General features: G+C 41.9%; 1 protein-coding gene across 1 annotated transcript in view; it reads right to left on the reverse strand.

The window, feature by feature from the left end:
• Positions 1-20,719, reverse strand: part of NAXD (NAD(P)HX dehydratase) — a 53,431-nt gene that overhangs the window by 15,403 nt on the left and 17,309 nt on the right. Inside the window, exon 6 of the mRNA XM_086610823.1 lies at positions 15,162-15,270. Coding sequence (XP_086466949.1) covers positions 15,162-15,270 — 109 coding nt within the window. The remainder of the gene's footprint in view (positions 1-15,161; positions 15,271-20,719) is intronic.

The following is a 20,719-nucleotide window of genomic DNA, read 5'->3' on the forward strand; positions in this document are numbered from 1 at the left end:
CCTTCCTCTTCCTTCCTTCAACCCAGACAGAAACTGCTTGGAGACAAGGAACCTCAGAAAGGAAGTTCTGGGGAGGGAGGGGGTAATCTGGCAACCGTAACAGAGCAGTTACAGAGATAAGAGAACCCCCGTAAGACAACCACCCATTTGAAGGACACACCATTCATTGCAGAACCTCTGCTTCCTATTGATTGTGGACTGGACCCATCTCACCTGCTGCCATTTAAAGGTCAAATGGCTCACCACTGGAGAGCAATTCATCCCACGCAGCTTAGACACTGCATTTAGGGTGGGATGAATTACCAACAGACATACTTGTCCCTCCTCAGCTATTGCAGAGTGAGCAAAGACACTTTAGTGCTTTATTTTTAGACACCAAGAATTAGGTGAGATGAAGCCCGCTTTTAAACACTCTGTTACTGCAGATACTGTATAAAAAAAACAACAAACCAACTTTTGTAAGAGAGGTTTAGAGCAATAATGGCAACATCCTCTATAAAGAATATTTTGCTCCTGGAAGCAAAAAATCAATATTCAGCTGAATCTGTAGCTTGATATTTGGCATGGACTTTCCTGGTTAATACTTGTAGCATACAGAAGAACCTTCGCTGTTAATTGCCCAATTAATACAGCTCAGACTAACTCTACTTTCACACCAAAACCTATTTAACTGTTTCTGATAGGACTCTGTGTATGAACAAGAACCATCTGTTCAGTGATATCCCATATAACCATTATTTATATGGGAAAGGATTTGGAAAAGAACATTGCCGATTAAAACCACTGAGAAATGTTACTAAAGACAAGACCTGAAATCCAAATACCAATCACATGAATGAATAGGAACACGTATCGGTATCAATGATAAACCCAAGACATCACCTCTTCCCTTCAAAGGGCATTTTGAATGTTTAGATTTCAAAGATTCTAGCTCCAAGATATCCCAGTGGACTATCTTTCTGTGCACAGAATATAGTATACTACAACAGCAATGCTTCAGCTTGATTCAGACCAAGGCAGGAGCACTTCCTCCACTTGATTCCTAAGCACTTGAGGACATCCAGAAATGAAAGACTGGACTCACAGGGCAACCTTGGCCTAGTCACAAAGCAGACAGAACAACGAAGAGGGGAGAGTGACACATTGCTGTCATCCAATCTCATGACCTACAGCCACACTGGTTAGCTAAGATATCAAAGACTGAAATTTGGATCCTTTCTCTGCAACATTCACAACCAGACCCAAATTTCAGACTCCTAACTTTCATGTAGAGAGTCCTAATAATGGGGGTTTGGGCACCCTCTTGCTAGAGATATTCTGCTTTGTATCAGCTGACTAAATACTTGGAGGTTCTCTGAAACAGTGATTCTACACCCCACAACATTTGGATGAGAAAAGGGCAACAGGTTCCAGCCCACTGTGACTAAAATCAGTGACGATGAACTATATTACAAGACTTCAGGACTCAAGCTAGAACAAATCTGTAACAACAGTTTCCTTTCCTAGTAACTGAAGATCAAAGTTTAAGTTTCTATCCTAAATAAGCCAAAGAGGAAATAACCTGGGATTCACACATCCCATGAAGGTGCTGTATGGGACAACGTCCCACATAGTTATCATTTGTTAGCAGCACCAAATACTTGACATTTAGGAATGCTCAAAATAATATTGCAGTAATTGCAATTTTTGTTGGAGGTGGTTAAGGGGAGAAGAGCCAGAGGGGGTAAAATTAACCTGAATCTATTCCCACTCTACTCTTGAAATATACAATTTCCTGAAAAATCTTTGTTCTGACTGGGTATCTAGAACTTGTATACAAGCAATCTCCTAGCTTATATCTACTCCATAAGAACTGAAAAAGAAGTTGTGTTACAGGAGAAACCAGTGGTCTATCTGTTTAAAGGTTACCCTTTACTGTAATAAGCAAAATCTACAAAGTAAAAGCAATGAATGTATGTGTTTTAATTCTTTTATTATCACAGAAGCTATTCCTTGAAACACAACGCATTCATTTCAGTAGAAATCCATGTTCTAAGCCCCAACTTTCAAAGAGGAATTTTAAAATAGATTCCCCAAAACAAATTCCAACCTTTTTTTTTCCCCCAAAAAAACCCAGCAAACAAAACAAACCCAAAACAAAACAGAAAACCTGCAACACACTGAAACCAGAACACCACACACACAAAATCAGAATCATTCAGGCTGGAAAGTACTGCAGGAGGAAGAAGCTTGAAGGAATGAATGGACAGCCTACTGCTGAAAGAGAGCACAGTAAAGCACAAAACCATGATACAGTTTATAGCCTGTGGCTATGCTATGAAACACAAGATTCACCTGCACTGCGCTAACACGGACATCCAGGACTCTTGCACACTTCCACAATTATTACGGAAAAAAGGGAACGGGCCTAGACGAGCCAGCATGAGACATCGCCTGCAAAAAAACAGCGAGGAGGGGAACAGGGGAACATGTGAGGGAGGAATACATTGCTATGGAGCTCTTAAGTACCATCAAAGGGTATCTAATCAGCCATGGAAGTCTCCACAGAGCAGCCACCCTGAGGCACCCAGAGCAGAGAGCAGGTGGTGCACCCACAACAAGCACCCACAGCCTCTTGCAAAACTCTGCCTCAGCCTGCACTTGCTCCATGAGCCAGCAATAACACACGTAATCCTATTTACTCTGCCTGCATACAACAGAATACAAGCTGGTTCTCCATGGCTCCTTGGAAAAGACAATTAAGTGCAGTTTTGCCCACATCTGACTTAGATATACTTTTCAGCTTTTTTAATTAGATGTGGATTGGAAACAGAGCGCCTGCAATGACTTTTAATATATTATTAGTTGTATCACTACTCGTGTTTTCCCTGATGAACTGGTTTAGCTACACAATAACTTTGGCATGCGGTGTTTGTAGAGGGAAGAATCAGGAAATTAGAACCAGTGGTTTTAATAAAAGATTGAATTTTAATGAAATAAACAGAGAACCACAATAGCAACATTTACCCTACAACAGTAATTAATTTTCACTAAGGATGCATCACATTGTCATCTTCCTACTTTGCAAAGGAAAGATACTGGAGGCAAAGTTTGCTTTACTGACACCAGCAACGAACACTGCATTTCCTAGGGCCCTTCAAGAGTCATGTCTTGGCCTAGTCTTCACAAAATTCCTTACCCATGTGCTCAAAAAGTTGTTCAAGCTTCAGCATGCCATAATGATGGACAGCATTGACCATGATAACATCTAAACTTTTTAGGAAGCAGTATAACCTTGCCTTCAAGCCCACCTTCAAGTGCACTCTACTGCAACGTGCAAATGCCAAGCATGTAATTAAATCTTCTGCTAGACATTCCAAAGTAAAGTTAAAATATCTTAGGAGAGCTGCTAAGCAGGTGAGGTCCTTTAAACAAGAGTTTGCACCCGTACGAGTTGTCAATAACTGGATTCCTAAAAGAGGGTAACATCCTCACTTGTCCAACCAGACAACTGCCAGACCTCCTTGGCACCTGGGCACTGTGTGCCTTGCCAGGGAAACATCGTGCCTGTGTTTGTTCACACATCTGGAACTCCAGTCAGCTGAGGCCTGCAGAGCAAGTCAATGCCATCCCATGCTGGGATGCTCTGGCAAGGTACTCAAAGGCATAGCCCATAGTCCAGGAGACGTTGAAAGGACCATTCTCCAAAAGCTCAAACTCTACTTTCTAGAATGCTGGTTACATTAAGGTGACTGAGAGTGAGGTTTAGCTCCACTGCTCCAGTCCATGCTACTGATTTGACAGCACTGGACTGACTGGGGCTCCTGGCTGACTAAGCTGGAGTCGCCAGACTCCAGGCAGCCAGAGAGACTTGCTCCTGCTTTGGCAGAGATATGCAAATGTGCATAACCTGGCACTGGTTACGCTTCATACAATCTTAAATAATCAAATGGAGTGGCACCCCCTTTTACAAAGAATCCTCTACTGAAAGCTAGGATCAGAAACTGCTGTTGAAATGCTACCTATAATCGCTTGTATTTTCCGCATGGATGCTACTCTCATCCAACAATCCTGAATCGATGGTTTTGTCTGGAATAGACAGATAAAAGGGAAGAAATAGACAAAATTTCCCCATAAATGCTGCAACTAGAAGCACTTCTGCACGCTCTCCTCCCCAAGGTGCCCAGGAGGAAAAAATAAGTTCCACCCCAACACACGGCAAATCAATTCCCACAAATAGGCATGGAAAGCCCTAGGAAGCATTTCTGCATTCCTTGCTTCAAGTCTGGATAAATGCAGAGTTAGCAGGGACTCAGAAGCAATAGAGGTCAGGATGCAGCTCTGTGACGGAGATGCCTGGAAAATGGGCTTGGCAAGCAGAAGTTTGTAATCTTGCACAGCTAGAGGCAGGCAAATATCCCAAGCCCAGGCTGTGCTAAAGGCTACAGTCAGGGTTGGCAGGGAGAGAAGCTCCCCTAAATAGAATATATTTGATAGAGGAAGTTTTAAAAAAAGCTAAAAATGGAGTTCCACTGATTGAGATTCTTCACATTAGAGCCATATTTTCAGTAACTGATTTTGAAGGGTTTTTTTGTGTGGTTTTTTTTGTTTGTTTGTTTTGGCTTTGTTTTTTAATTTACCTACTGATGGAAGCATGCAGTTAACTCTGAAATATGCTTTCTTTAGTTCCCACAAACTGATCCAAGAACTCATCCTCCTTTCAAAATTCAGCAACGTCAACCAAAATCTCACTTTTTGAACAAAATATTAATCACTTTTAACTAGCCTAATTCTTGCCCCCTCCTCCACTCTTGTGAGACCCCACCTGGAGTACTGCATTCAGTTCTGGGGCCCCAACAAAAGAAGGTCATGGAGCTACTGGAGCAGGTCCAGAGGAGGGCCACGAAGATGATTCGAGGGCTGGAGCACCTCTGCTATGAAGATGGGGTTGTTCAGCCCGGAGAAGAGAAGGCTCCAGGGTGATCTTATTGCAGCCTTCCAGCACCTAAAGGGGCCTACAAGAAAGCTGGAGAGGGACTTTTTGCAAGGGCGTGTAGTGACAGGACAACGGGAAATGGCTTTAAACTGAAAGAGGGCAGATTTAGATTAAACGTAAGGAGGAAATTCTTCACTCTGAGGGTGGTGAGGTGCTGGAACAGGTTGCCCAGAGAAGCCGCGGATGCTCCATCCCTGGAGATGTTCAAGGCCAGGTGGGATGAGGCTTTGACAACCTGGTCTAGTGGAATGCATCCCTGCCCATAGTGGGGGTTGGAACTAGATGATCTTTGAGGTCCCTTCCAACACAAACTGTTCTATGATTTTATGATTTAAATTGCCTCAGTTTTACTTTATATATTCCTGTATGCGTAACTATCACTAACTCACTAATCACTCTGCTAAGCTCTCAAACCTCACGTAAGAAATGATTAACTACTGACCACCACTCGTACTACTTGAATGAAGAGTCACATAACAGAGACAAATATCATTCCTTTGAAAGAAATAGCTTGTGTATCTCATGGTTTATGCTTCATTCAATTTAACTGCATCTTTTGTCTTTTAACTGTAGTACCACATGCTAGGCCCTGTTTTCCAAAACAGATTTTCAGGTGCACAGGAAAATTCTTCATTTAAGCCAGGCAGAGGGTGATAAGGACCCTAAAGAGTACCCTGCTACATCATTAAGCTCATTAAGTGCTTTGGGAAATGTTAAAAGCTGTTGTTGCAACTGACAAAGCTGAAGATGCTGTAGATGGCAGCTAATAAAAACTGATCTCTTCGACATTAAGAAAAATAATATTAGAATGATCTACTTGTAGATTCCCTCTTTGAATTCAAAGGTGATCACTTGCTGCCAAACTTAGAGGAAAACTGCAGCTAACAATTTCTTAATATCTACCTCAACCATATGCTAAATTCTTAAAAGAAATGACATAATAAAAAGTAATGCCTGAACATAAGTAACACACGGAAACAAAGCAAAGCCTCAGAAATACTGTCCTAGTTATGCAAAAAACCAGAGTACTCATTTTTAGCTGTTCCCTCTCATTTCATGATCAACCAGGCACCACTTGATAAGCTATATTTATACACTTCCATCTCTAAACACATCCAAATCCAGTTTAAGCAACAATCCTGTTTACTCCAATCCAAAGTAAAAAAATCTAAATCAGAATAAATAAAAGCACTAAGTTTTCTCATGGTGTCTCATCCACTGAACGTTTGCACTCACAAAGCAAACTCTACAAGGTTCCAGTTTATGTTGATTATGTTAACGTTAGATGTGGCTTAAGATATTCACGGTCAGCTGCTGGCATTTTGTCTTAAAATAAAATAAATAAACATAAACTTAAAATGAGTTCTGGAATTTATCACTGCCAATTTCTTTTTAGGGTTTCTAGCTGAATGATGCTCAGAAAGAGTTGAAAAGGTATCCAATTCCAGCGTTTTGCTTACAAATGCATTTAAGTATCAAAATCAAGTTAAGCAACAATATAAGCCTACACACCGAAAGCAAATAAACATCCCACTTCACTGTGAATGACTTTCATCCAGATCCATTACATGTATTAGAAAATAAATTCTGCTTGCAAGCTGCATAAACCTGCATTTAAGGTCCTGTTAGCATATTTTCAAACACTGCTTTTCTAATCAAGACATTTGCGAGGAAGCCACAGAATACTAATAATTCTAAGCACAAGCAGCAACACTTCTCTGCGCAGCCAAGAGGATCTCTCTGCCTCAAGCAGGCATTCCCAAGTTTTATTCACACCAGTACCAGCACCACACAGAAAGAACTGCATCCTATCCCAGCAACTGCCTCATCTTAGCTGAAAGACATCCACAAATTCTGACTCTCATTGGGCTGTTTGAAAGCAATGAGGCTTGGCTAGTGAGAGAGTAGTTTTCCACTGGATACTGCTTGTGGTATATGCATCAATCTTGGACGTTAGGTGAGGGCTGAGAGAATACAGTTCACACTCACATTCTCACATCCGGTGCACATGCGTGCCCTCTGTTTTTTGCTGTGACCCAAGATCCCATCCATCTCACCTCCTCCTAACTGAAGAATGAGAACAGAAGGCAGCATGTCCTCGTTGCTGCTACTTCATTTCCCTATGAACTGCCGAATCCCCACAGCAGAAATCTCCAGAGGACATAAACCGGGCAGGAAGTAAAAGCGCACATGACACATAGTGAATAATTAAGTTTCTGGTAAATAATTTTTCTGCCAACTTGAGTCGACAAGAGCAGTGATTCCAAAGAGTTGACACATCCTGTTGTTCACGTTCATACATGGTGGTAGGTACCACAGACAGTACTACCAACCTATTCACTGCAGCGTTAGCCTGGAATGCTTCTCAGATGTCTTATTCTTGGCACAAACAGAACCCAGGGGGCTGCTCAGTAGCAGAAGGAAAATGCCTCTGAAAGCCTATAGCAGTGGATTTACCTTTAACAGACTGCTCTGACAACAAAAGGCAGCTCTGTACTCCGTAGTCCTTTCGAGCCTGCAAAAACTAGTGCAGATAGTGTACTTAAGCAGCTAGTCTCTTCTTCACAACTTATTAAGGCTGGGAAGTGTTGCCCAGTTCCTGAAGGTATGAGGCTTGAAAGCAAGAAAGTAATTCAACTAACCAAAAACAAACACAGAAAGGCTGACACCTCAGTCAAAGTGGAACTGAGAATCCATTTGAAACAAAATTTCAAATGGGCTCTCTCTGGGTACACTCAATGGAGGTGATCCATGACAACAGCCCAAACTTCTCCCACCCTTTGCTAGACGTTCACTACAGCCAAGACATTTCCACATAACCTTAAGATGATGTCGCTAGGGGTGAAAAATAAAATTTCTGAAATTTATATCCCAACAGATAGCAGAGATCTTTAAGGACAAATGACTGGCTGATGGTAGCGTTGCAAGGGGAGGGGGCTGGTGGAAGAGAATCTGCAACAGCCACGGGCAGAAACAGCAGCTAGGCAGGGGCCCAGCCAAAAGAAGAACGCAGGCTGGTATTCAGGATGTTTTCTTGGAGCTAAAACAAAGACTGAGAATTGAGCAAAAGGAACAAGTGTGTGGTTTGAGAACCCACTCGCTTCTACCATGTAATCTGAGTCACACAGAGCCATTCTTGCTATTAATTATTACCTCTCTTACAGGAGGGAAGCAAGCATGCTCTGCTGAAAACATCAATCTAACTTTGCTGCTGCAAATCAAAACAAAGCAAGACTGTAGTGGTGGAATTCAGGATTCGGTGCTACCACTCCAGCCAAAAAGGCAAGGAACCCAGTGATGATTCCAATGTCAAAGTCTTACTTCAGTTAAGGGGCAGGGCTCTTCATAAAGATGAATGCTTTTCTCTACCTGACCTCAGTAGTAACTACTATTCCACCAACAATTCTGTATCAGTTCATTTAATCACAACGACAGTAACATACCCAATAGAAAAATCACCAAACTCAGAAGCAGAAAATTTGACAGGAATATTACACTCATGTCAGACAGAGTAGGAGGAGATGACAAGAGGCTGGAAACTGACACAGGACACAGCTAAGTGTGTAATTTCCTACCTGCTGGGGAGCAGCAGAATGCAGAAGACCCTGAAGCATTAGGCAGCATCGTCTCCTCTCCCAAAGGGCTATGTAAGGAATATAGTATTATTCCCAAAGTCCTCTTGCAAGCTGCACTCACCACCCTGCAGGAGAGGAACGTGGTTCCCTCACAAACCTGAGGAACAGCTCTTGATGGCAGAGGTGGGAATTTCCCTACTTCCAAGCCTCAGGCTACAAGAAAAATCAGATCAGAGTAAGTCCAGAAGTGCAAACGTCCCTGGAACAGCTCAGTGAAGAACGCTGTGGTGGGTAGGTACGACAGGGACATAATATTGCGGCTGAGTGAAAAAAAGAACATCCAATAGCTTTGGAAACATGCTGCTTCTAAGCACTGACAGAGGACAGTCGTAGGGACTTTGGCCTTGCTTCCACATGGCAGAGAAACTCTTTCTCACAGTCTAAACCACCAGCAGCAGCACACCAACTGATGTGAACTAGGGGAGATAATGGCACTGTTGTCTCTGTCCAGAATCATCACAGACACTGAAAGGGAAAAACAGATGGCTTGATGTTGCCTACAAGGAAGCTGGCTCTAGTGGTCAGGTTCCACACTGGATGTGGTAACAGCATCTCAGAAATTTGAAGCAGAATGGGGAGCAGAGACGCTTCAGCCTGCACACTCCAGAGCTGAGAAGGGGAGCAGAAACAAGCTTTTCATCCTTTTTCTTGAAAACAAATGGCCTGGACTGCTTATTTGCTCCGGAGTTGGAGGGTCTAACCAGGCCAAGACTGGGTTTGCCACATGTGCACAGGATCCACCTGCACAGCTATTAGGACACAACGGATGCTTTCTTTTGGAGATTTTTCTGAAGCCGCAGCTCCTGGTCCTGCAAACTTATGGCTAGAAAGTTCTGACAGAGCATCAGCCCTCACCTAGGCAACTGAGGAACAGCATCTGAAGGTTCTGGCACAGACCCACACAAGTGGCATATAAGAGAGGGATATAACTTGTAGAGTGGGTTCTTATAACAGGACTTGTAAATAGAATTACAGCCCAAACCAGACAATCACAGGAAGCCGCTAAGTATGTATTCAAAGAGTATCACTACACTCTCAAGGGGGAAAAAAAAGCAAAACACCAAAGGAAACTGATCACAAGGTGCTGCTTTTCCATCACACTGTTAAAACGAGCTAAAATGCCACAGTGCACGCACGACAGGCATTACGCATGAGCGAGGCATGTGATATAGTAAAGATGCTGAGGAAGTAAGGCACTGTCTGGTCTGGAAAGAGAAGATGGACCATCTGGTCAACAAGTACTCGGGCTATTCCACAACAAAACACTGCTCATGGGCCGTAGACCAGAAATTGCAGGTTACTGCATTAGTATCGTAATCTCTCAAAGCTCAGAAGAGAGAAGCAGCCCAAACACGTGACTGTTTGGACAAGCACAATCGTTGGCAATGTGTTGGCACAATACTGACAAGAATCGACGTCAGAACAGCTTCAGAGAGGTGACAGACCACTACACCTCAGCACTTTAATGGGGCAGGAGGAGGAAGAGGGGAGACTCTCTCCCATCCTCAATGCCACTCTGATATAAAACCCTGACCAGAAAGAAGACAACTATCTACATCTCAGCCTTGCATTCATATGACAGCATGCTGTGGTTAGCTTAAAGGGAAGACAGAAAATTATATAAAAAGCCAGCCTCCTATAAAAGTTTAAAATAGCAATGTTATCATCACTTGCTTTTTTTCTTGAAGGTGAAGAATGATAGAAAGCTTAAAATTCACTGTTGAAGCAAGAGGGAGACTCAGCTTTTCTTCAACACAGAGAGGCACCAGCCTTCCTCAAGCAGGCAACCAGGGTTCACTCGTCCCCAGTTACATGCACTCATTAAAGCTTTGGCCGACAAAAGAGTTTAGAAGATTATAGCAGTTGGATTAAAAAAAACAACACTGGGTAACTAATGAACACCTAAATAATTGCAGTGAAGACAAATAATTTGAGCTTTAACGTGACTTGAAATTAATGAGGTCGGATCCACAGCTCATATGAACACGGTTTGAGATTTTAGTATGAAGTAACTTCCAAACACCTTGTCTTCATGGGCTGGGTTTGTTTATTTAAGCTAGCTCATGCAAGACAGCCAGGCTGAAGTAAAGCTATGCTTTGTAATTCACTAAGAAAGCAAAATTATTTTCAGCAATGATGAAAAAAAAAAAAAGTACAATCAAGGAATCTTACAGATACTTCTGTAATAAGAATAAGCACATTGACATATTTATAAATCTGATATAACAGAAGCTTATGTTACATATTTTAGATATTCTAAATGAATTCTTATTTTCTTTTGTTTAAAATTGTTTTCACAGAATCATAGTATCATTCAGGTTAGAAAAGCCTTTTAAGACCACCAGGTCGAACCGGTGATCTAGCACTGCCAAGTCCACCACTAAACTATGTCCCTAAGCACCACATACACATGTCTTTTAAGTACCTCCAGGGATGGTGACTTCACCACTTCCCTGGGCAGCCTGTTTCAGTGCTTCCAGTGCTTGACAACCCTTTTGGGGAAGAAATTTTTCCTAACATCCAATCTAAACCTCCCATGGCACAACTTGAGGCCATTTCCTCTTGTCCTATCACTTGTTACTTGGGAGAAGAGACTGACATCCACCTTGCTACAACCTCCTTTCAGGTAGTTGTAGAGAGTGATAAGGTCTCCCCTCAGCCTCCTTTCCTCCAGTCTAAATAACTCCAGTTCCCTCAGCTGCTCCTCCTAAGATCTGTGCTCTAGACCCTTCACCAGCTTCACTGCTCTTCTTCGGACACGCTCCAGCACCTCAGTGTTTCTTATAGTGGGAGGCCAAGAACTGAACACAGTATTCAATGTGCAGCCTCATCAGTGTCAAGTACAAGGGGAGAGTCACTTCCCTAGTCCTGCTGGCCACACTATTTCTGATACGAGCCAGGATGCTACTGTCTGCCTTGGCCACCTGGGCACACTGCTGGCTCATATTCAGCAGCCTGCCGACCAACACGCCCAGGTCCTTTTCCACCAGGCAGCTTTCCAGCCACTCTTCCCCAAGCCCGTAGTGTTGCATGGGGTTGTGGTGACCAAAGTGCAAGACCTGACATTTGGCCTTGTTGAACCTCATACAGTTGGCCTCAGACCATCCATCTAGCCTGTCCAGATCCCTCTGTAGAGTCTTCCTATCCTCAAACAGATCAACACTCCTGCCCAACTTGGTGTCGTCTGCAAACTTACTGAGGATGCACTTGATCCTCTCATTCAGATCATTGATACAGATATTAAACAGAACTGGTCCCAATACTGAGCCCTGGGGAACACCACTCATGACTGTCTGCCAACTCAATTTAACCCCATTCACCACCACTCTTTGGGCCCAGCCATCTAGCCAGTTTTTTACCCAGAGAAGCACATGTCCGTCCAAGCTATGAGCACCTAGTTTCTCCAGGAAAATTTTGAGGGAAACGGTGTCAAAGCCTCTACTAAAGTGTAGGTAGACAACATCCACAGCCTTTCCCTCATCTACTAAGTGGGACATCTTGAGATCAGTTTAGTCAAGCAGGGTCTGCCTTTCATAAATCCCTGCTGGCTGGGCCTGATGATCTGGTTGTCCTGCACATGCTGTGTGATGGCACTCAAGATTATTTGCTCCATAACCTTCTCCATCACCGAGGTCAGACTGTCAAGCCTGTAGTTCCCTGGATCCTCCTTCTGGGCCTTCTTGTAGATGGGTGTCACATTTGCTAACCTCCAGTCAACTGAGACCTCCCCCATTAGCCAGGACTGCTGATAAACAATGGAAAGTGGGTTGGTGAGCACTTCCACCAGCTCCTTAGTACCCTTGGGTGGATCCCATCTGGCACCATAGACTTGTGTGTGTCTAAGTGGTGTAGCAGGTGGCTAATCATTTCCCCTTGGATTATGGGGGCTTCATTCTGCTCCCCATCCCTGTCTTCCAGCTCAGGGGGGTGGGTACCCAGAGAACAACTGGTCTTACTATTAAAGACCAAGGCAAAAAAGGCTTTTTTTCCCCCTCATCCTTTGTTACTATGTTTACTCCGGCATCCAAGAAAGGATGGAGATTCTCCTTAGCCCTCCTTTTGTTGCTAATGTATTTATAGAAACATTTTTTGTTGTCTTTTGTGGCAGTAGCCAGATTAAGTTCTAGTTGGGCTTTGGCCTTTCTAATTTTCTCCCTGCACAACCTCACGGCATCCTTTTAGTCCTCCTGAGTTACCTGCCCCTTCTTCCAAAGGTCATAAACTCTCATTTTTCCCCTCCTCTGAGTTCCAGCCATAGCTCCCTGTTCAGCCTGGCCAGTCTTCTTCCCCATCGGCTTGTCTTTCAGCACATGGGGAGGGCCTTTAAGATTTCCCTCTTGAAGAATGCCCAGCCTTCTTGAACTCCTTTGCCCTTCAGGACTACCTCCCAAGGGACTCTGGCAAGCAGGCTCCTGAACAGGCCAAAGTCTGCCCTCCACAAGTCCAAGGTGGCAGCTCTGCTGACTCACCTCCTTACTTCTCCACAATCGCTGTGCCCAAGATGCCCTCCAACCATCACATCACCCACAAGTCCTTCTCTGTTCACAAACAGCAAGTCCAGCAAGGTGCCTTCCTTAGTTGGCTCACTCGCCAGCTGTGTCAGGAAGTTCTCTTCCACACACTCCAGGAACCTCCTGGACTGTTTCTTCTCTGCTGTACTGTGTTTCCAGCAGACATCTGGTGAAGCTGAAGTCCCCCATGAGAACAAGGGCTAGTGACTGTGAGACTTCTCCCAGCTGCTTATACAGTATTTTGTCTGCCTCTTCATCCTGGCTGGGTGGTCTATAACTGACTCCCACCATCATCTGCCTTGCAGGCCTTCCCCTTGATTCTTACCCGTAAGTACTCAACCCTATAGTCACTATCATTAAGCTCTACACAATCAAAACACTCCCCAACATACAGGGCTACCCCACTCCCACTCCTTCCTTGCCTATTCCTTTGATGGGTTTATAGCCATCCATTGCAGCACTTCCATTGTGCAAGTCATCTCACCATGTTTCTGTGATGGGAACTGTATCTTAGTTTTCCTGCTGCACAATGGCTTCCAACTCCTCCCATTTGTTGCCCATGCTGCATGCATTGATGGAGATACACTTCAGTTGGGCTGTTGATCCCGTCACTTTTTTGGGGGAAGAAGCCCCAACTCCTTTGTGACTCTTCTCAGGTGCTTCCAAGGTTTCTAACACATCAATAATCCTGCGTCTCTGCTGCTGCATGGATCTACATCCCCTGCCTCCACTGAGATGGCAGACCAAAGGACATCACTAGCATATCGTCCCTCAAACATTGGTGTGCTGTCTCAGGCTTATGTCTAGCGAGCCTGGTTTTATCCCGTTCCCCCTTCAAATCTAGTTTAAAGCTCTTTCAATGAGTCCTGCTAACTCTTGTTCAAAGATCCTCTTCCTTTAGAAAAAAAAAAAAATAAAAAAAATCATTGCCCAAATATTTTTTTCTGTGAAAGCAATTTTGAAAAAATGTTTTAAAAACCAAATAAAATATCTACTGGATTTTTTTTATTCAGAATAGAATTTAATTTCTTGATCAGCTGTAATAAATTTCTTTTTTCTTTCTTTGTGAATCCATGCTCTTTATTAGCCTTGCACCTCTATATCATAATCCAAACATTTTTCAGAAGCAGGAGAGTTAAAGTGAAGAGCTTCAATAGCAACTTTCTCTAACAAAAGCCTAGCAAAACCACCCTCCATAGCTCTCAAGGTATTCCAAACGACTTGGATAGTGTGGTCTCCAGTGTCTTGTCTCCTCTGTTATGCAATTTCACTGTGTAACCATCAACATTTCTGTAAACTATATTAATTCCATTTGTTAGTACTACCGATTATTTCAGCAATACTTATCATGAAAAAAATTCAATTGTACTAAATTAGATTGACATTAGACTGAAATATATATTTTGAATGTACAAAGACGTGTTGACAGTAATACAAGACACAATCTGGAAGACTGCTTTATATTATTGTATATTATTTGGACTACAGAACTCTCTAAGCTCCCGTTTTCAGATCTCCACTAAGGCTTCACAGAAATAAGGTTACCTCTTTATCCAGAGTAGAAATCTAAAACATTTCACAATTAAGAGTATTATTTCTCACTGAAGAAGGACACAGTCCCTCTTCTTTAGTATCTCTCCTGACATAATTCCTAATTTCCTGAATTAGGAATTCAAATGCATATTTATGTTCTTACAGTTCAGGTGCATATGAAATATGAATTTGAGTTCTCATTTTTTTTGCACCTAACAAAACACACAGCCCTTTATCTAGAGATGCCAACATCTATTTCTTAATTAGCAATTTTCACAATCAAAACAAAAATCAAATCAAAACAACCATATAGGTGCCTGAAGTTCAGAGGGATGCTTACAGTTTATCAATTAAGACCATGACTAACAGCTGTGATTTTCAGACAACAATAGTTTACTAAATTTGTTATTTAGTAACTCTAATCAAAAAGAATTGTGTAACCATGCAAAAGATCAGAAATAAAATCCAACATAAAGACACGGAATAAAATATCAGTATATATATTACCTTAGCGTTCTCAAGTAGAACTTCATCTCTACCTAAGCCAGGTCCTATGACAACCGAGTGCAGTCGTGGTAACCACTTTTCCACCTCATGGAGAGCATTGGGACTATCACTAAATGGAATAAGAAAAAAAGAGACAAGTTTTAAAAGACTTCTTTTTAGTATTCTCAGAATCTGAGTTCCAGATGCAAGATAGAAAGAGATAATTCTTATCTTGAGTGTCAGGCAATTTTATCCTCCAAACTGCCAAAAATTTGTGACCCAGGAAATATGGAATGGTTGTCTGAATAGCTAAAATGAAACATTTATGTCACTTCATTCCTTAGGGGATATCACATCAAAACAAGGAGGTAATTGCAAGTATCCACTGTGCTTGTTACAAAACAAAAAAATAAAAGCCAAGCAGGAAACCAACAATTCTTACAGTCTGTCACAATTCCCTATTTAATGCTTCTTTGCAGAGATTACACCTTGGAGAGAGATCCACCATCTCGCAGGTATATACTGCGGCTTGCTGGAAATGATGCAATTATTTATTACCCTGCATGGCAAAATGATAAATACACTCATATACTTTCTTGTCAGTTGCTTCATAAGCATTTGTTCCAACTGAATTACGGCCAAACTGTCCCCTTTCCCCAACAGGCAACAGGAGAATCAAGCTATTCAGTAAGGGTATTATCTGCTTGTAATGCTTACGGTTTCTGTAGCATTCAGGTTTTGTCTACATTGGAAAAACGAGGAGAAAACCCACTGCCAAACATAGCTGCCACAATACAGCATACAGCCACTGACCAGAACTGTTTGTTTTGTTCTAATCAGTTTTGTTGTGTAAATAGGTCAGAATATTTTGAAAGCACTGCCCAACAACTCAGCTAATCCTTACTGACAGTACCCAGGGAAAATTCAGCCTCTCTCCCTCCCTACCTCTGACATAAGTGACGACAATAAATGAACATTTTAACCGAAGCATGGGGGGACAAAAGCTCCCTATAGGCTAAGCAAGGAGTTACTGGATGATAGTATTACTCGGAATATTTTGAGCTTGCAATACTTCAACAAAGCTCTATTATTACGGATGAAAGCCCCTGCACGTTTTTCGTAACCAACAGCTGTACCGATGGGACGCACCACTTGGGAACAAGCCTTTAGCTCGCGTCTGGCAGAATCAGCAAATTCCACAACGATTTCCGCAAGTGCCAGGCAGGAGCCCGAAGCTTTCGCAGCTGCACGGAGCGAGGTGGCCCGCTCAAGGCCGCAGGGACGCAGTGCCCCGTGCCCCTCCGCCGACAGCAGCTGTTTCAGAAAGCCCCGGCTCCCGAAGGCGCGCTGTGCTGACACCACCAAACCCTCGCTCTGTCAAAACATGGCTGCTGGGTGGGAGCGATGACCCACTCCAAGGGCAAGGGACACAACGGACCATGGGAGGACATCGGTGTCCCTGAAGCTGTCCCCCGCTTAGCGAGCTGAAGTCGAATTTCCATTTGAGTGACGCAGCTCCCCGTCTTCTCCTCTGACTCACAAGGAAATAGTAGTAGCTTGAGAATTGCCAAACAGCTCACTACTATTTTTTTTTTTTCCTTCCCCTGTAAAACCACTTATCAGTTTATGATGCAGATACAGGCTGGAAATAAAAATGATTCAAGAAATATTTAAAGCACTATTTTAAAAAAGTCAGTTCTTTTATATGTGATAGATTGAGCTGTTTGTGAACCAAATTCTAATAAAACGTCACCATTTCTGAATGCAGGCCACTTTTTATTTACATGCTGAAACTGATTTTATCTGTAGAAGAGCAATATATATATCTCAAATATGGATCTCAAATATATATATATTTCCCAAATAAATATCTCCTATATATCTACATATCATATAGATATAAAAAATATTGCTATATACATAAGGATGTTTGAATGGATTGGATTCAAAATACCTTTGGATAGTACAAACCAAATACATTAAATAAACGTTCCATTAAACACAAGCTAAGAACAGAGCCAAGATAGTACCATAACTGCTCTGCTCTTTTACAAACGTCTCATGCAAATAATCTCAAGGTAGAAAGTTTGCCACTTTATTTATATTCAAGATTGAAATAAGATAATTTTGTCTCAAACCCAATTGATAATGCACACTCTTCAAAACAAAGCCATCTCTTGGGAAATGAACAGTCCAACATTAAGCCACTCCTGCTCACTTTGTCTCTGGTAGTAATAAAAACCTACTGTAGAGCTTTTCTTCAAAGCATTTTACAAACATTACGTTCACATAACTCCTTTGCAACTTCACATCAAGAAGCAACCCAAGGCATATGAAGGGCCAATAGATTTAAAATGGTGATAACGACTCTTACATTGCAAAATCAGCTATAAAAACATGTTGAAAAATAGCTGATGGATTTTGATTCTTCATAAAGAAAGTAGAACAAATACTGCCTCAGAGAAGCATCATGCTAACTTCTCTTTAAGATACTAGATGTTCGCAACAGCTGTGGTTATGCAGCTAAGGACCTTACAAACATCCTATATCTACAGGTTCTCTGAAAGTGGAAGGGCTATCATGTCATCTTATGGTTTATTCTCACACACAGACATCAAAGTAGCAGCGTTTTAAAGCTGATAGGGTACAAATGATCAACGTGTAACTTTCTTCAGGAAAGGGTGTCACCTTGAACAATCCTGACGATGGAACGTAGCACAAAGACAGAAACTATTTTAGCTCTTAATAGCTACAGTCTACACACAACATTTAAAAATGCTCAGAAGAACTCTCTGACTCCGATCCTTCATCAAAAGAGATGCAATCTTCAGGCTTTGACAGAAAGGGATCAAGTAAGCAAGAACCAGTATTGCCTTTAAAGATGCAGAGCTGTATGATACGCGACTTGGCTTTTTTCCAAAACGGGAATCACAAAATCAATACCCCTACTCTAAAGCACAAAGCTAATATTAATACAAAAAGGAGCCAGAAAATCTCTTGGCAATGCCACTTGAATTACCGAAAAGAGGGCAAAAACCTCTGAGAGAGACTTTGATTAACTAAAAGTCAGGGACTTCTCAAAACAAAGCAAGCTTTTTTGGAAGGTGATGGGGCAAGAGACTGAGAAACAGCCTGGCTTTCCCATAATTTGAAAATACAGACTGTGCACCATGGACATACACAACAGGAATAATCAAGGAAGCTGAATCCAAGCCGTAACACCTGTAAACGTGGAGAGTGAACTACAGTACCACTGTGCAGATGTGTGCAATTAAAGATTCCAGTGACAGACCACACCTGTAGATTTGTAAGGAATGAACAGAACTTCAAACAGCTACTTAACTTACAGCTCACCACTATGTGTTATGTGACACATTATCAGATGCCATTCTGATGAAAATATGGATTATGACAGCTCACTGTTTTCAGTCAAGCAACCACCCAATCCCCCTCCAAACCCCAAAAGCTTCCTCAAAGTCTTAGCTTGTCTTCCCAGCTGAAACCAGGACAATGGGATAAACACATAAATAACAGCTGCAAGACAACAGAATTATTAATAAGGAAAAATGAAGGAGTTTCTGTAACTTATCTCATACCTGTGAAGTTTAGTAGGTAAGAGAGTGTAAAGCTGATGTCAACAATCATTCAATCAACTTTCCACATCATCCATTAGTCAAAGCAGATCTAAACAAATAAGCAAGTATATAGAGTGTCTCACAAGGGGGCACGTTATGAAAAAGGACCCCACAGATGTTTACCTGATCAGCGTTCCTTGGCTATTAGTGAGAGGTAGGGGAGAGAGACAAAGCTTTGCTCAGCGGAGGCTGAGAAGATTATGATCTCTTGGGAAGACAGACACAACAGCTTTACCATTTGCATTCCTTGAAGCCCCTGTGTAGAGAAGGCCAAGGTATGGTGCTCAGCATCTTGCATGTTTATCTTTTCACTATTGATAAAAGTACTGTCCATGGCAAAATCTACAAAGATTCTTCAAATTAAACAGCACTGACTCTCTGAAATGGTGAAGATACATTTTCTTTGTGAATTATTGGTAGCTTTAGGTAACTTCTGTCAAATTAAAATCAATACACCCTGGAAAAATTCCTCTTGTCTTGCCATGTCAATTATTTTTGCATACAAAACAGGACTGGTTTGGTTACAGTGCTTATGACAGTAATTACTGGATTCAGTACTGCATAGTCTCACCGTTACTACTTAATGCACAACCTCATAGTTTCCTACAATACCTTTCAGTTTTGAAAAGCTAACATAGAAAAATAAAAACTTTAAGTCAAGCTTCTTGCTCTTCAAGACTCTTCTGTATTTCACTATAACACAATAAAAATTAACGTAAAACACAGTTCTGTAGATCTTCATCTTGGTGAAAGCTTGATGTAATAACCTTTCCAAAAACAATAAAGAGCCTCAAAAAAGATGGTGGCTACTGCCCTAATATCACCCACAGTTTCTAAACATCTTCCAGACAATCAAAAGTCACCACGGCAATAGCTTAAATTTATTACAGAAAGCTCTAAACACAGCAGCTTTCTTCATTCAGAATGAATGACAGTTACTGTCATGGCTTTCTAGAGGAGGGAAAGGAACAACAGTGATAAGGTGCAGCCTTGTCAAATTTTACATAGAAACAAGAAAACATGAAGCAAAGTCAGCATGGGTGTAAACCAGGATACAGAAATAGCAGATAAGCATGAATGACAGCACAGACAGGAGGCAGCAGGACTGCAGCTCTTCACGTGTGTTTTAGGCAGAGCTGGAACCACCTTAGTAATCAGAGCTGTGGTTTGGACATCACAAAACATCCATCATTGGGACCTCCTGCTAGAGAAGGACATGGGACACAAGCAAGACTGCCATCACCTGATCAACTATACGGCTTCTCGCTGGAGAGCACATTTTTCAAATTCTGCTCATTATCGGTGCGCAATTGGTGTGACTGAGGCAACTCCAAATGCATTAAAATGTACTGTTGCAAAGTCTGTTACATAAACTCAGACAAAGCCACTTTTAGTGGGCAGTTTCAAAAGCCAACCTTGAGTCTTATCTTCAAAGATGAGAAAAAGTCTCAGATCTGAGGATGAAAGAGTTTCAGTTTTGTTTGTCCAAGCACTGCAGGTAATTACATTAATGTGAATCAAATGTTAAACCTGCTGACATTTAGATCCTGTCACGTTATACAGTACATCAAAAGAGCGAAAGACAGGACATAATGCGTAGCTCTAGAATTTAAGTGGTTATCTCAGAAAGCTAATTATTAACTATTGTGGTAAACCTTGGGTGAGGTCATTATTGGAAACTGGGCAAATAAGATAGGGAAAGAGATTATTCTGGAAAGGTTAGGTCAAAGGAATTAAAGGCAAAACCAAACAGTGCAAAAAATGTTTGAGCATAAAATTAAACTAATTCTATATTCCAAGAGCAGCTATATTTGTCAATATTTAAATTATCATTCTTGTAAACTAACTCCAAATTTCCAGAAGCCCAAAGGCTTGAGGCAGCTTCTTTCGGCCCCATGAATGGAACTGGAAATAATAACTTATTCTAGAAAAGCTCACCGGTCC

Source organism: Tauraco erythrolophus, chromosome 1, assembly GCF_009769465.1.
Source record: "Tauraco erythrolophus isolate bTauEry1 chromosome 1, bTauEry1.pri, whole genome shotgun sequence".
NCBI classification, from domain to species: Eukaryota; Metazoa; Chordata; class Aves; order Musophagiformes; family Musophagidae; genus Tauraco; species Tauraco erythrolophus.